Source organism: Myxine glutinosa, chromosome 2 (assembly GCF_964187855.1).
Source record: "Myxine glutinosa chromosome 2, kmMyxGlut1.1, whole genome shotgun sequence".
Classification (NCBI taxonomy): Eukaryota; Metazoa; Chordata; class Myxini; order Myxiniformes; family Myxinidae; genus Myxine; species Myxine glutinosa.
In genome coordinates this window covers 151,572,330-151,590,449 of record NC_136262.1, presented here as the reverse complement: position 1 = coordinate 151,590,449, position 18,120 = coordinate 151,572,330, and the positions used below count along the sequence as shown (strand labels likewise).

At 42.8% G+C, this 18,120-nt stretch overlaps 1 protein-coding gene across 1 annotated transcript in view; it reads right to left on the bottom strand.

Annotated features, from left to right (window-relative positions):
• Window positions 1-8,622: 8,622 nt before the first annotated feature.
• RMND1 (required for meiotic nuclear division 1 homolog) overlaps window positions 8,623-18,120 on the bottom strand; it is an 81,339-nt gene continuing 71,841 nt past the window's right edge. Inside the window, exons 11-12 of the mRNA XM_068106950.2 lie at window positions 15,341-15,457; window positions 8,623-9,164 (exon numbers count right to left, since the gene is read on the bottom strand). Coding sequence (XP_067963051.2) covers window positions 9,132-9,164; window positions 15,341-15,457 — 150 coding nt within the window. The 3' untranslated portion in view covers window positions 8,623-9,131. The remainder of the gene's footprint in view (window positions 9,165-15,340; window positions 15,458-18,120) is intronic.

Sequence of the window (18,120 nt, the reverse complement as noted above, 5' to 3'; positions counted from 1 at the left end):
GTGAACTGAGAATGAATCATGAACAGGTGAACGATCCATCAAAATGATGCTGCTAGAGCAACCACGTGATACACCAAGATGATTTACCACTAGTCATGTCGTTTACATGTAGGCCTACTTTTACTGTTTACAAAGACCGAATGTTTTATTTATTATAATTTATATTTCCATTCCTACTTGGCTTATTTATAAAACTAGGGCATTGCCCGTACGTGGGTGCCCGTTCCTTGCCAAAAAAAAAAAAAAACGCTACCCGTACGCTCTACCCCGCCCGTACGCCCGTAAACAAAAAAAACAACGCTCTTCGCTTCCGCCCTTCGCTCTGACTGAATTGGGAGAAATAATGCGCATAAGAAATCGAATTACGTACCGTAATGGCGGTCAGCTCGTAACGCGCTCAGCTCCGCTCGTCTCACATCGGCCACGCCTACGCAACAAAGCGTTCTGTGATTGGCTGCCGGAAGTGAAGTCGTCACTGTCCGGAAGTTCGCAAATCGCAGTTACGATGAATCGTTTTAATTTAATCGCAGTTTGAATTCGTTTTAAAACATAGTTTAACGGCAACATAGTTTTCCAACGTGAAATAAATGAATACGCTGTCAAATGTGCCGTCCGAGGCAGAGTCTGATCGCCACGTTCGGCACACGTGATAGCTCGCTGCTCTCTGATTGGTTGAAGCGTTTTTTGGACATAGCTCGGTAAGTACTTGTCCGATTAATTTAAAACCTTGAAAAGGCACATCCTCGGGTCCCCAGCAATATACCTGGCAAGTTTCAAGTATATCGGACCCGTGGTTGTCGAGAAACAGCGGTCACAGACACACAGACACACAGACACACAGACACACAGACACACAGAGATTACTGGAATTATAGATAGATACTGTACCTTGCATGTCTGTTCAACATTAATCTGGACATCTAATCCTTCTGTGGTGAGTGAACCCAGTGTTAGTCCTTCCATAGTGAGTGAACCCAGAATTATTTCTTCTGTAGTGAGTGAACCCAGGGATAACTCCACGACCCGGGTGGGCTGCAAAGCAACTGCAACGCCAATTAGTCAACCAAATCTCCCAAGGTCCTCCGTCTAATTACCGTTTACCTGGGTTGGTGGGGCTTTCAAACCGGGTTTCGCACACTCTAAATGTAATGTAATCAGTAATCAGTGGTTTAACTTAAAAATTAATTCCCCACTTATCTAAGGAATTTTAAGGTGCAACTCACTTGGTCAACCAACAAGGAAAACATGAAGACCAATAAATCAGGAAGCTTTCCAAAGAAGTCAGACATAAAGTGGTGGAGAAGCACTGTTCAGGAGAGGGTTATAAGATCTCAAAGTCATTCACTATCCCTTTGAGTACGGAGAAATCCATCATTAAGAAGTGGAAGACGTATCACACCACACAGACTTGTCTCTTAAATCTTAATTAGATGCAGCCAAGCGGAAACTGCCATTACACATCAGCTAACTGTGGAGCCAACCCAGAAACTAACAATATACAGTGGCCTGCAAATGTATTCACCCCACTCCAAAGTTTTCACATTTTGATGCCACCTGAGCTTATTAGCCCGGGGTTTTGTAATCACTTCGGTGTCTGTCTGTGTGTCTGGCTGGGCCATAACTTTTTTTTTAGCATTTGAGCTATTGCCATCAAATTTTCACCAAAGTTTTATTTAAATACAGAGAATGCAAATTAATAATTTTGTCAAAAGGTCACTGAATTGGTTCAGCAATCGAAAGCTATAAGCTGATTTTTTTTTTTAGGTTTGCTCCCTTCATTACATACAAGCGATATACTTGGACCTAGATAAATAGTGACTCAAACCCATCTTATGAGGTCTTCTACTAGTAGACATGTTTCTTTGTTGTAATAGTTGCACTTGGGTCAACGAGTCATTATTCCCGTCAAAAGCCTCAGTGAAAATCAATAAATCATGATGGACATATTGGACAATCATATTGTGTCCATTCATCAGTTCAGTTTTTGCTGGCAGGATGGTATGTACACTTTGCGGGTATGCACACTCGCCTCTGAGTTATCTCACCTGGGTTTGAATCTCGACCAAGCTATAAACCATCACCCTGGTGAGTCGCAGGCAGGACAAGGCATCAATGGGTGCGCCATCCCTGGGGTGGGCGTTAAAACTGTTTTCGTTATTTTGACAATACGGGAGAAGATGGATCAATACAAACGGATGTGGACGGGCCTTGCATTTTCAGATGCTTTCTAGTTTCATAATGTTTTCAAATCAAACCTAATTAATAAAAAGAGTCTTCACAAACTACTCCAAAGGGATAAAGCTTTTTAAAAAATGCAGATAAAACGTGAATAAGTTGGATTAACAAAGAAAATCTGATGATTCTAAGTTGCATAAGTATTCAAACCCTTTGTCTAATTAACCTAAATCACTTCAGGAGCAAATTATTTGTTTAAAAAAGTTACAAAAGAAGTTTAATAGGTTTCACCTGCATATAATCAGTGGTTTAACTTAAAAATTAATTCCGCCACTTATCTAAGGAATTTTAAGGTGCAACTCACTCGGTCAACCAACAAGGAAAACATGAAGACCAATAAAGCAAGAAGCTTTCCAAAGAAGTCAGACATAAAGTGGTGGAGAAGCACTGTTCAGGAGAGGGTTATAAGATCTCAAAGTCATTCACTATCCCTTTGAGTATGGAGAAATCCATCATTAAGAAGTGAAAGGCGTATCATACCACCCAGACTCTACCCAGATCAGGTCACCCATCCAAACTCAGCAGCTGGGCAAGCAGGAAACCGATTCGGGATGTCACTGTCGATCGAACAGATCTGTAAGGCTCTATGTCTGAGATGGGGGTCAGTGTTCATCAATCAACAATATCCCATTCCCTTCACAAAGCTGCCCTCTATGGACAGGTGGCAAGAAAGAAGCCATTATTGAAAGAGCCGCATCTACAAGCTCGTATGGAGTTTGTGAAAACACATCTTAATGATACTGCATGCATGTGGATTAAAGTTGTGTGGTTAGACGAGACAAAAGTTGCCCTTTTTGGTCTGAATTCAAAGCTTTACGTGTGGCACAAGCCTAACATTGCACATCACCCAGTCAAAACCATCCCTACTGTCAAGCATGGTGGTGGCAGCATCATGTTATGGAGCTGCCTTTCAGCAGCAGGTACTGGCAAGCTTGTCAGGATAGAAGGGACTATGGATGGTGCAAAGTACAGGATAATCCTTGATGAAAACCTGCTTCATGAAAATTGAGTCAGCCATGAATCTGAAACTGGGTAGGAGATTCACATTTCAACAGGACAATGATCCAAAGCACAAAGCTAACGCCATACTGGAGTGGCCGAATAAAAATAAAATAAATGTTCTTGAGTGGCCCAGTCAAAGTCCTGACTTTAACCCAATTTAACATTTATGGCAAGACTTGAAGATTGCGGTCCATCGATGATCCCCATCAAACTTGGCAGAACCAGAGCAATTTTCATGTGAAGAATGGGCAAATATTTCACCATCTAACTGGGCAAAGCTGGTAGAGACATTCCCCAAAACCTGGTAGAAACCCAACATAAACAACTCGTAGCAGTATTGCTGCAAAAGGTGCTTCCAAGTACTGACCTAAGGGGCTGAATACTTTTATAACAAGTAAATTTTGATTTGTACATTTTTTTTTGCAGGTATTCCTGACATGTAACCTCCTTCAACAATAAGTGTTTAATTTGATATCTTCAGTTATGAAGAAAAAGTTTATTTGGAAAAATTGTTTCTATACAATTCATCTAAATGTGGCATTATTGGGAGAAGGTGAATACTTTTGCAGGCCACTGTATAATAGATAAAAAAAACAAGTTTAAATGTCCCCCTTATCCCTCGCCCATCCTCTTCTCACCCATCCCCTATAATGTTATCAACTTTTTAGGAAACTCTCCAAAACAATGTTGTTTTCCAAACAGCATTATGTAGTGAGTTAGGAAACATTTCAACAAGTATTCTTATTGCAAAAGCAGTGAGTATGTTTCAAAATATAGATTATACAACAAATAAAAATATTTTTTTTAAAGAAGAAGCAATGAAAATTTTTACCATATGTATATTTAAAACAGTTTGTCTCGATCACAATAAGTAATCCAACGACCATGATATCATTGGTGCAAATTAAAGTCAAATAATTACACATTATTGTTGCAATAAAGATTCACATGCACTTCAATATGAATTTGTGAAAATGAAGTTTTACTCCATTAAAAATTAATTAACATGAGACACGAGAGCTAAATGACCAGTCATCAGATGTACCTCCATGATGTATCCCCATTCTTCCCACCTCAAGCAATGTTGAAACATGGCAAAAGGTTTCACCAGGAGTGACCCAATATCAAATTTTGACATTAAATTTTTTATCGCGTTTTGACCCCTGTAACATTCAAAGTCCCCACCCCATGGGACATGGACCGGGGGTCAAATCCAGAAAATCATACATATTTAATGCGCCAACCATAAAGTTGATTGCATATACTGTACAAAGGTTCATTCAAAATGTTTTAAAATATGCTTGTTGTTGCATTTTTTGGTATTTCACCTTTTGACCTCACCACAGGGGGGTGAGGGCAAAAATGGCACTGCTCTTGCACGTTCCTACCATGTGCTGATCATAACTACGAAGTTTTAATATCTGCACAACCGTTTAGGAGGAAATAGTGACAGACAGGCAGACAGACAGATGGAGACGATTATAATATCAGCCGTTTTTCAGGGTGAAGGGCTTTTAATAATAATAAGGGCTTTTAATGTGTTAAATTTGATAAAGTGCTTTACACAATCTCGTATGACGAGTATTCAGCGATCACGAGAAACTGGCTTCCTTCACTGACACTTTCCCTGGTAGAACATAGGTGCTCGCATTTAATGAGTTATTGGGATGATATTTCACAAAATCCCAAGGAATGGTAATGTTTAAAAAAATGTATATACTAGCAAAGGTACCTGCCCCTCCTCCCAGCCCTTTCCCTCCCTCATCCCACCCCAGCCCTGCCTCCTCCTGGAATCACACACCTCCCCTTCCCCTCCCTCCGGACTCCCACCCCTCCCCCGACCCAACCCCTTCACTCATTCCAACCCTCCCCCTCCCTCCTTGTCCCACCCACCACTGTCAACTAGCTGCCTCTTCTTGCAAACGAACAAACATCAAAGAATAGCACACAAAGTTGAGCACCAAAGTATTTTCAAATATTTGAGCAAAAAGACAAATAAATTACATGGAAAGGTAAGATAATAGTGAAACAACAGTGTTTCATTACCAAGCAGCTTGTAGAGGGCTCGCCAAGCAGTTTAAGCACTCAAGCAAGTTCTAAAGCAAAACGGTTGACAATGAATGGCTGGCTTGGAAAGTGATTAGCGAATCCTACTTATGAAGATAAGGCCTTCGATGATGAGTGCTTGGAGTTCACTTGTTCTGTTGCTTTACTCATTCTAATGCTCCCTTTATGTTAATTGTTCTTTTAATTTGATCTTAATTCAATTTAGTTTGACTTCCTTACTCCAGAGACTTCCCCACGGAGTACCCAGGTGTGACTGCGGAGGCCTGCTGGTTAATCCTGCTGGTTAATTATTTTCGTTGCACTCAATAAAAGGTACACTTTGGGCATATTCCTTCATCTTTTTACGGCGTAGCCCATAGGGCGAAGCCATCTAGAACAGTGTTTGTCCATCTGTATATATGTATGTATGTATGTATGTATGTATGTATGTATGTCCCCTGAAACGTATACCAATCAGAGCTGAGGATCTGGTCACATGACAGGGTGATGTGATTACGTCTGATGTCATTATGGCGGCTGACTCTCCACACTCTGCCATTTTGATTTATATGACCTTCACGAACATATCGTAGAACCCATCATCTATCACAATCGCCATGCTCCACCTTTACGTTTTTCAGTCAGTGTGAAACGCAAACAAACCGAATGTTAAAATGACCATCAAATATCGAAAGTATCGACATTACGTCGTACCCAACCCTTGTGGGGTATAATCTCGATTACAAGGCAAGACTATTTGAGGAGGCCGACATTCCCTCATTTCTACAAGTAAAACTTACCTCACAGATGTCTGGATTCCTCCAAATTTCTTTGTTTAATGTTATAAACAGCATTGGCGACTGTTTAAAAAGGTAAACATGTGTGTTTGTGGTTTATAATATTTTACAAGACCGGCTATGCCGCTGTTAGACTTTCGGTCTTGTTTTCACTCAATATAATTGTCAGAACAGTAGAAAAAGTTCAGTTTAATGCTTTGACAAAATGGAGAATGAGGAAGGACAGCCCCTGCTTAAAGCTTAGTTATAAGAATCGGTATTTTCTTTAAATTTTCAGATTTCACTCCACATTTTGACAGTCATTTAGTCCAAGAAATCCAATCCTCAATTCTGAATACAGATTTTCATTCTGTACTTTAATTAGTCTGAGACTCGATCGTGTTTCCAAGGCAAGACTATTTGAGGAGGCCGAATCAAAATGGCGGCTAAGACCCCCTGTGAGATGAAGTTGGGCTGACCATGGATAAGTCTTTCATGAAGCTAATCTGTTAATTATTTTTAAAAGGGCGTTTACATTTACTCATACACCCTATTTTCATCCATGCACTCCCTTGGGGTACCTACCCTAAGTATGCAAGCAAAGTTTTGGGCTGTTAGGTCTCATGGTTTTAGAGTTATGGACACACACACACACACACACACACACACACACACACACACACACACACACACACACACACACACACACACACACACACACACACACACACACACACACACACACACACACACACTGACATTTATTGTTGTAGATAAGCAGATATAATTTGTAAGGAACTGTTTTCTTCATAATTACGTATTGAAAAAACAAAAGATTGCACTTCTTGACCAAATGCATTTTATTTCATTCCAAGACTCATTCCTCGTATGTGAAGGGAGGTATCTCATCGAGTGTAATCACATTATTTGATGGTTTTTGTTTGAAGTAGTTGGGTTTACTTCTTTTTCATTTACACACCTCCAATGTTCTCCTTTGTTAACTAAAGTAAAGTAAAAATGGAGGTAAAAGTAAAAGAAGTAAAAATGACATAAAATTGCTTGTTCCCAACCTCCCACCAAAATCCGAGAAAAGTAATGGCAAGTTGCTGGTACAGCAAATCAGACTTTTTGAATGAAATTTTTTGATATTACCCTAAGCATTTCATTCATGGGCATGCTCCAAGTCGATGCTACAAATTGAAGTTATTATATACATATATATATATACATTTTATTAATTTCTTAAAGTCAAGTGGGCTCGTTTATGTCTCACATTCTTGTTTAGTATGGCGGTGAATGCACCGCATTTAGCCACCAGTGGTAAATGAAAAATAAGATTTCAGGCTTTAAGCATACAATTTCCAGAATCCTATTTGGCATTACCATTCTTGTAATATCCTGCCAGGTAAATAGTGTGTTTACGAGTAACATTATCAACCACAACTCATTGATCAAACAACTCCGCTGTTGCAGCAAGGCTGTTATAACACAAATACTTGACAGCCATTTTGCCAAAAAAAAAAACCATCTTTTGTCTGGACTTTGTTATTTTGTTAACAACAATGTAAAAATGGTATAAGTAAATAGATTAAAAAACCAAATTGAGTGTGCAGTTGACTTTAAATTCCATGTGTTCTTTTCAGGAACCAATCAGGAACAGGAGTATTAAAGAATGATACGAACAATCCTTTCCTGACATTTCGTATGGAACCTGTTGTTTCTGATTCCATAATTTGCTGGGGGTTTGTGATATGATTCCATAACGGCTGTGCCACTGATGCAGTGCCCCTGTAGGTTTGGGCAAGAATTTGGAATTTGATTAGGGTGCCGGCAATAGCGCGCATACTGTCGTGAAGGTCACCGTGGGATCTTTAGCATCCATAAACTAATGCCGGCAGACGGTACACCCATTTAACGTCCATCCGAGGGACGGCACTCACATTGATGAATCGCCGTGGTTGTGAAACACCGGGATGATGGTTTTTACTTGGGATGGGATTTATGGGACATGGGACAGCTTACATAACTCTAAACTATCTTGGCAGCCATGGTACGAGCTTAAATATGTACTACAAGATAGAAAATGATAAGACACATCACAGACTAACACACAAATAATAAAGTGGTAGGCGGGATGCCTTATCTTCCATGATAAGGTAGTTTTTTTTAACGTCCACGCATCCAAAACCTTGATCTTTTCTACCCCCGTTAATTCACCCCAGATCCAATTTTTGAAATACCGACTTCTTTCCTGGAAGTTCTAGCAGTGTCCATGTGTTTTTTTTTTTTTAACCTCTCCCACCCCCCTGTCCCATTCCCATTCCTCCTTCCCTCAAGCCCTCTCCCTCCCACAGATCTCCTGATGTCCCTGTTCTCTGCTGTTGTACTTGTGTGCTTCCCTCTCTCTCCCCATCTTGTCTCCCGCTCCCTTTATTGTATGTTTTGTGTCCGCTTTTTTTTTGTGATTGATATTAGCTCTTACATGAGCCTCGATCTTGTATATAAAAAAAAGAAAAGAAAAGAAAAAAGGCCATTAATAGAAAAGAAGCAGCAAATACTGACATGAATACCAATTTTTTTTTTTTTTTTTTAAACAAGACCTGAACGACTCAAAACACAAAAACTTGGTATCCTGCATTAAATTTGTTTAAACACAATTTGACGCACAAACAAATTCACAAAGTAGCTATTCACGTGAACCAAATGTATGTAGGAGAAAGAATACCTTTACAAAACCCAACATTCATAAAATGGCATAACATCATTTGCCTTGCTTTCAGATGTGCTCAAACTGAAGCCTTTGGGGGTTGGGGGGGGGTGGGGGGGGTTGTTTGAAACAGGAGCAATGTTTGCTACTTGTACCCAAGTGTGAAATCAAGAAGGGCTGTTCAGCAAGTCAGTGACAGATTAAAAACAAACAAAACTCATTTTCACACAATCACAAACACCGTCAACCTTTCTCCTTCCATGTTATGCCACAGATTTATTTATCACCCCCGAAAAAGTTTCACATTTGAAGAGTTCCAAGCATTGGCTTGCGATTACAAACCAACTTATCTTCACCAAGTCGTCCTACAAAAACATTCGGATGAATTCAAAGACGATCTGAAAGAACAAAAAGAAGAAACAAGTTAAGAAATGATATTTGGTTAATGGAAATGGTGCTGTATGTAAAAAAAAAAATGGAAATAGAGGGTGGTCCAAACATCACACCTTTGTAAACAGCCCGTCATTGCTGGCAGTGATGTTTTTAATAAGTGGATTTAAAAACAAAACATTGGAACCTTTAAGTTGCTTCGTTGTTTTGATAAACATCTGTTGAAGCAAGTTTCATGTGCTGTCTTTGTTTGCTCAATGCAGGCCGATAAACGAAGGGCCGAATTTATGAAAGGCGTTTAGTGAGCGTCTTGCCAACACACGCCAAACACCTCTTTGTACAGCACAGTTGTTTAAATAGTAGAGCACAGTTGTTTAATTACCCGTTTAAATAGCAACTTACGAAGAGAGATTAACATCCATTTAGTTGTGCCTGTATAAACAGCTGATTAGCCTGTGGAACACCACCCATATCTACAACATCCAATTGGAATGATTCCTTCAAGAGATCCATGTACCCCCTCCTTTGATAATATCCATCCCTCCTCATACTCATCCATCCCTCCTGCCACTCATCCATCCCTCCTGCCACTCATCCATCCCTCCTGCCACTCATCCATCCCTCCTGCCACTCATCCATCCCTCCTGCCACTCATCCATCCCTCCTGCCACTCATCCATCCCTCCTGCCACTCATCCATCCCTCTTGCCACTCATCCATCCCTCCTGCCACTCATCCATCCCTCCTGCCACGAATCCATCCTTCCTCCCACTCATCCATCCCTCCCTCCAACCAATGATCATGGAAAAGACAATCTCTGTATCCGACCTATGGTTCCCACATGTATGTAACTATGGGTCATCTGGATTGAAGTGATTGATGATGGTTATTAAAACATCTGCTCAATGGGTCTCACTATCTGCCATGATCTTTCCTGGGAAAACCACATTTCCAATCTGACCTCCAAAGCCAGTCGCCGATTGGGCATCCTCCGTCATGCAAAGTCCTTCCTTGGCACACCTGAGCTCCTCACCACATACAAGGCTTTCATCTGTAGCTCAATGGACTACTGTTCTCCCCTCTGGGCCAGTGCTCCTGCCTCACACCTAGCTCGGCTTCACGCTGTTGAAACCAAAGCTTTCAGAATCATTGGAATCTCCTGCGATGAAGCTAACTCCGAGGGCCTCTCACTTACTCACCGCAGGCAGGTTGGTGGTCTTTCTGTCTTCTATCGACTCCTCCACGGCCCAGCTCCCCCAGCTCTCTCTGTGCTCTGTCCCCCAAATATTCCTACAGGTCGCACAAGATCTGACAGCAACCCTCTTATGGTTAAACTGCCAAAATCAAGACTCTCTGCTCACCTTCACTCTTTCATTCCTCTTTTCTCCCGCCTCTGAAACAAACTCCCACACTCCCTTCAATCCCACTCCTCCCTCCAGGTCTTTAAAACAGCTGTTCACCACCATCTCTTATCTTCCCCCATCCAAAACCTTGATCTTTTCTACCCCCGCTAATTCACCCCAGATCCACCTCTTTCAATCCCCAACTTCTTTCCTGAAATTTCTCGTAGTGTTAATTTGCTTTATACCGTGTACCCCTCCCCCCTTCCCTCTCCCTTCCACAGATCTACCGACGTCCCTGTTCTCCAACGTTGTTGTGCTTGTATGCTTTCCTCTCTCGCCCCCACTCTTGTCTCCCGCTCCCTTTAATTATTGTATGTTTTATGGGTCCGTTCATGTTTTCGTGTGTAATGTGTTAGCTCTTACACGAGCCTGGATTCTGTGTGTAAACAAAAAAAAACTATTCAGCCTGGTGGAGGTATGCACTCTAACAAGTGCCGTCCTAGTTTTTCCTTTAAATTGGTCTATTTTAATCTCGCTGGTAGAGGGGGTTAGCGTGCACCGCTGGAAATCGATTTCTAATTGGCGTTCTTATATTGGAAAAAATGCATAGAAAACAATTTGCTATGTTAAAAAGTTGTCTGGATGTCCCACGTGCCATTTTTATGCAAATTAAGCCGCCATTATGGATAAATCTGTTATTCACCATATCTCCGCCAATATTACAGATAACTGAAAAAACAAGGTGTCTAGACCCATATTTTGAGGGTCAAAGATCATTATAAGACCAGTCTTGAAGTGACCACATGTGTCCTTGGCACGTTAACATGGAAATTAAGAGTGCCAGAATTATCGAAAATTTGAATTGATGCTCTATCTCGACCGAAATTTCAGTGTTCTCCACTATCACATGCTTCACTCATCGCTTTCATCAAAACTGTCAAAGTCAAATTCGTCTTCTTCTCCCTCCTCATCATCATCCTCTTCCTCTTCATGATCAATGGTGTCCAGGAGATCAACCAGTGACGTTGGTAGCACCGGGCCACATGACCACAACGGTTCCAACACTCCTTCGTCAGTCCTCATCCATCCCTGCCCATGATCGTAGGGTTTAGGCTTTTCCAAAATGGGTACGTCAGCTCGTTTGTACAAGCAGACGTGGTGATTCACACGCTGGACATGTGGCTTCAAAGCGGACTGGCAGGGAGGAAGGCGCTCCATCAACAGCCTTTCCATTGCTTCGCACGGTTTTGAGGCAAAAGAGGGACTTGGCATATGCCTTTCCACTGAGAACACCTTTGAGGGATCCACTTGTCACCAGCTGCGCCTCAAGCAGAATCTCTGTGTATCCAGAACCCTTCATTTTATGGCCTGTGAGCATGCCGATATAGTTCATGGACGTGTGAAAGGGTCCGATCATGATCACATGATTGGCAACTTCATCTGACCAATGCCAGATGATGGGTAGACTGGGTAGTGCTTTCATACAAACTCCCAGATCGAATGTATTTAGGACCCACTTCTGACCCACCTCAGCTGTGGCCACCTCCGAGCGCTTCAATAGCTCACGAACGACTGTGTTGTCAGTTATTGGTTGATGGATAGGTGTAAAGTAGTCCACTGTTGATTTTCTGGGTGGGGGAGTTCCAGTTGCAGAAATGAATTCCCCTAGTTCAGGCATGGGCTGCATGCCACTGCTTCCAATATACCTGTTGAAGAGCCAGACATAGTACTCTTGCATCTTAGTAGTATAGACTGCGTCATTCTCTACAGGGGTGTGAATGATGAGCCATCGGGAAACGTTGGCCCGATACGAGTGAAGTGCAAGGGTGGGAGAGTTTCTGGTGTATCAACTTTCAGGCTACGCTGTTGCGACTTGTCCATTTTAGGCAGCGTTCGGATATTGGGGCTCTGGGTCCCAGGCTTGACCTCCTGCACCATGATTCCCCCAGCACTGTTGACAATGTTGCTGCCGTGCACATTCGTAATGATTTTATTCAAGTTGTCCCACTCACAATGAAATACCACGTTGCCCTCTCCCGTCACGATTTGGGGCGTCAGATAGGTTGAGACTTCATCTAGGGCCTTGGCCAGGGCGGTTTCCATCTCTTAACCAAAATCGTAGGTCTCGGAGTGGCCAAGCCTGTGCAATATCTTGGTGAGCTGCTTGCTGCGGAACAAGTGCCTGACAGTCACACAGAGAAGCATGTGTTTTGGTAACATCCATTTTCCCTCTGACACTTCACGGCATATGTCTTGCCCGATGGAGAATACCAGGCACTTCATCTTTTCGCTCGTCTCCATATCTTCCTTGCCGGACATAACCATGCTGAGGAACCGGACGAGGTCTGAAGGTAGAAGCTTATCAGAACTGAGCTCCATGTCGTCGGATGTTGGCGGCCACGGTAGGCTTTGGGACTCTCTGAAAGCCTGTAGAATATTACCACGAAGAAGGAGAGCGGCGTTTTGGTATTTGTCTGTGCTTCCGAGAATGTAAGCTCGTGCAAGAGCATCAATAACAGAGATATTCGAACTGTACACGAGCCAGAATGAAATGGCATCAAATTTGTCATGATCGACCTTCATGAAGGAGACATGATCCTTGATTGGGTCATTCTGTAGGCGTTTCAGTAGTTTCTCAGAGCGATTGTTCTCGTTCTCGTACCCATTCCGTTTCAGTTCTTCAATGTATAGCAAGCGCAAGGAAGATAGCCATAGGACCTCATTCTGCTGGACGACATGAGTTTGAATGTGCTCCCGTACTGAGACGAGTGCCTTCTCATGGGCGGCTGACATGTGAGCGTGTTCAGTATACTTTGGTTATTTTGCTCTGTTAATCCCGTGCTCGTAGTTAGTGAATGATGTGCGGAAGCCTCTCAAGCATGATGGATGGTATTTGGCCTCAACAGCAAAGAGGTCTGTGCTTTTCACCAGTCGATGGAGTCGAAATAGACCCATTTTCTCGGCCCGTGATTAGATTTGCTCCCATGCATTTTCTTTGTTCTTCCAAGATGAGAAGTTTTCAGCTCGCTCAGTTTTGCGATCAACACCTTTGATCTCTACTTTCTCACAGAAAATGCACTCTGGCGGGAAGACGGATCCATCGGAATGTTTACGGGGGGAATGCAATAGCGAGGTTGATGCTTCTGGTTCGATCTCATCTCCCAGAAGATGCAGGTTGCCAGTAAAACGCTGATAACACTGACGGTGATACCCAGTACTTTCCAGGTCATCGGGGAGAGTTGTGGGGATCTGGTCGCACACTCATTGCATACGATAGGGAGACTCATGTGACTGGCAGAGACGTCGGTCCCGGATCCTATGAAGGTGCTGTAGTTTTTCACTTGTAGTTCCTTTGATTTTACTCAGGGTTGTAAAAGGGCCATGATCAGACATGGATAGCACATGAAGCATGCATGTAGGTGGAGAGGGTGTTTTGCGGGTGCTTTGGGGGACTGCAGGATCAGCACTCCCGTCACGTTTTCGTTTGGGCATGATGGCTTATGTCTACTTCCACCACAACTGTTACTCTGGAATGAGAAAGAGTAGGCCTAGTCACCAATAATAAGACGACCATAATAATAAACATTTTAAAATAACACTATTTGTGAAATTACATGCGTTTCCATCAATAACCCTCAAACACACTATGTGTTTGATGGCGGCACTAATTTGCATATTTTACATGCCAAGGACACATGTGGTCACTTCAAGACTGGTCTTATAATGATCTTTGACCCTCAAAATATGGGTCTAGACACCTTGTTTTTTCAGTTATCTGTAATATTGGCGGAGATATGGTGAATAACAGATTTATCCATAATGGAGGCTTAATTTGAATAAAAATGGCACGTGGGACATCCGGACAACTTTTTAACATAGAAAACCGTTTTCTACACATTTTTTCCAATATAAAAATGTCCTTTAGAAATTGATTTTCAGGGGTGCACGCTAACCCCCTCGACCAACCCTACTATTTAGAACCACCTTTAGAGGCCATTTTTCCCCGCAGAGCAGGGGTTGGCCTTTTTTGGGCACCATAGCCCCTTTTTGAAGCAATGTTTTATGGCCGGATGCCCTTCCTGCCACCAACCCTGTTAGTCACCCCTTGCGACACACAGGGAATTACCAGTGAACTGGTACTCAATTTGCCGACCTCGGAAGGATGACAGGCTGAGTCAACCCCCCTGGCGTTAATTCAGCGATCGACTTACAAACCCTACTATTTAGGTCGGAAACAATTCCTCCAATATTTCTATAAGAGATTTCCATATCCTCAAAATACTGTTATACAACATACAGAATTTCCTCATCACCCTCAGAGACAAGTATGAAGCCTGGTGTTGGATTAGCGGTTAGGGTGCCGGCTTGGGATCCCAGGATCCTGGGTTTGAATCCCAAGTGTATGGATGTATATGGATCTCAAGTATATGGATCATCGAACAAGTATATGGATATTTTTCTTCAGGCGTGGAATTCTGCAATAGTCAAAGAAGCCTAAATATAGCAAATAATTGTGAGGAAAAAAATGAAAATCAATGTTTTTAATTGGCCAATACTAGCTGAAGGGACACCCAACATTCACCTGAGGCAATGTTTGCCCATTGTGATGCATTGTCCTACCTGTGAAGAACCAATGCCACAGTTCACAAGTGGACCAGGAATCAAACACAAGCTCGGCCAAACCCACCCTTGCTGTACAATCACAGCAACAATACCATTATTGCTGTCATTGTACAACATTATTTATGCAATTTCTTAGTAAGTGCACATGCTTAAAGTTTTCTCATCATTATTCATCATGGTAAAGATTTTCACCTATATTCAGGATTACCTAAAGCTCACCTCGATAGAGATAAGTACAACGATCATAGCTTCCAGGCGCAGTGCATGCTTCTCCCCGAGGTGCGTGTTCATCAGCTGAGCCAAGTCGCTGCATTGTGCCAGCTTCTGGTTCATCACCTTACATATGGATAAATGCAAAGAACCACAAGTCATCTTTTGCTCGTGTCAAAATGACCTTTTGGTCAGTGAGTGTTGGCAATTTGAGAGAGGAAAAAAGCATGAATTTAGCATGTGATGGCATGAAAAAGGCATGAATTTGGCATGTGATGGCATGAAAAAGGCATGAATTTGGCATGTGATGGCATGAATTTGGCATGTGATGGCAATAATTTGGCATGTGATGGCATGAAAAAGGCATGAATTTGGCATGTGATGGCATGAATTTGGCATGTGATGGCATGAAAAAGGCATGAATTTGGCATGTGATGGCAATAATTTGGCATGTGATGGCATGAAAAAGGCATGAATTTGGCATGTGATGGCATGAAAAAGGCATGAATTTGGCATGTGATGGCATGAAAAAGGCATGAATTTGGCACGTGATGGCAAGAATTTGGCATGTGATGGCATGAATTTGGCAGACAAACACCTTGGCATGTGATGCTAGTTTTAGAACATTGTTTTGTACACAAAGTCTTGGCTCGTGGAAGAATGAATAGCGACTGCATAAGCAAGACAGATGATTCGAAAAACACAAACACAACTTTTTATACAAAAAGAGTGCAAAACAGATAGATCATCTTGATTACAAATCCATTTGGCTTACCTCCAATGATAAACAACCTAACGGAATCCATCATCGCAGATGACAACAAATCCTTACTTTTCTCCAATGTAGTCTACTTGCCAGCAATGTGAACCCGGAAATGTTGAGTACCCCCAAAGTTTTAAGTTAGAAATGTACAGTATGGGTCCCCAGCACTTAGAAACTGCCGGATGCTAACTTGCATATGTTGGGCAATTAGCAAAATTAGCATTAATAGCATTAACCCTATCAAACATAGGCCTGGGACACTGAAATTTCTGTTTCGCTCTATTGCTCCACTTTTATTCACAGGTATTAGAGGTAACAAAGGCAAGTACCATACCAAACTAGAATAATATGACTATGGGTAAATAATATCCTCAAAATTAAAACACAAGTATACCCAAAATGATCAGAGCTGAAAAATATGTGCACTAGTTACACAACATAAAACTTCCATCAAGAAAGAGCGTCTTGCACTTCTACTACTCTGCACTGTTATAAAGCATATCCTCATCATAAAACTCATCCTCATCGTCTTCATCTTCTTCTCCTGACTCTACATTCTTGTCTTATTGCTCTTCTTGCTGTGAGTGTGTGAGTGTGTTGCAACATGTACTATCAGAGCCTTTGCAGAAGCAGTAGCTGGTACAGGCCAGGCCTGCAGCTACGCAGCTGCACTTTGCTGTTAAACAGGGCTTTAACCCAGCTTTGCAGCTACAGCTGATCATTTCAAACACGGCAGGAGGAGCAACGGGGCTTGCATCCAGGATGGGCATGATGACTTCCTCTCCCTTCTCGCCTTCCTTCTTATTCCATCCAAACTCTGTTATGTCCACAGCTGGTGGGTCAGGGCAGTCTGCTGCTTTCCAAAGCAGCACCTGTAGATGGGCACGCCGTCCATGGAGGAGAGTGTTGCGCTCTGTAGGAGGCAGTGTCTTCAGTGCTGGGGGGGTTTTGCGCTTTCGGTAGATGTCATATCTGGCGACGTTCAGAGATGCCGACTCCCTCTCGTTGTACAGAGCCAGGAAGAAACCACTCACTGCCTCTGTAATCTGTAAATCAGTGGCTCCCTCCTCTCCGATGAAGTGAAGCAGGTCACCAGGTACTACTCTCATGGCCTTGAGTGCGGACACCTTCCCTTTCCCCGCGGGATAGGAGGTGGTGTCACATCCGGAGAGAGCATGCATAGCCAGGATGGAGCGACACTGCTCACCGAGATTCTCTACTGTCGAATTGATGTTGAGAATAGTGCCATCCCATCTCTCCATCTGCAGGTTACATGTGATACCCACCTTCCAGCACCAATAGACCATGAGTACGAAAACATCAGTGTCGTCGCTGAGAATGCGGACAGTTTCAGCTCCGCGACTGGCTGCATCCAACATGTATGAGATGAGGGAGACGTCAGCCTCGTCATGAGTGACAATACTGTCTGCTTTGCTGACCATCTTGATGTGATCTCCTATGCTGTGTGTGTACAGGAGCTCACCCAGTCTCCGTTTGTTTGTCTTGTTCTTCATCACTTTGTCGTGGCTAGGTAGAGGGGTTGTCAGTGAGAGTCGATACTCTGTTGAGCTCTCCCCAGCTCTTCTCTGCCTCCCGTGGTCTTTGGCAGAGACTTGCTCATACCGGTCAAAGATGACAAATGTTTTGGTGATGGAGCGATTAAGCCGGCGCCCCATGCTGGCTGCGAGGTCAGCCACAGTGCCTGACGATGGCCACACCACGTGGTAGATGAGCTGCGATGCATCAACGAGTACAACATGTGGTGGGTGGGGATTGGGGGCAAGGATTCCAAGACGCTGGACGATCACAGACTTGTTACCCTTCCTGAGGCATCCATACTCATCGATGATGGATGCAGGGACCGGGCCGAGCTCGTAGTCAAAGAGGGCAGAGAGCTCCATTCTTCTCTTGCTCCCCACCACCAGCAGCCGAGCAAACAATGCCTCAAGGTCACATATGATCTTCGCATTGACCTTCACTCTTTTTTTGGTGAATGTCATTGTCACCACCTTATTTGAGATGGGCG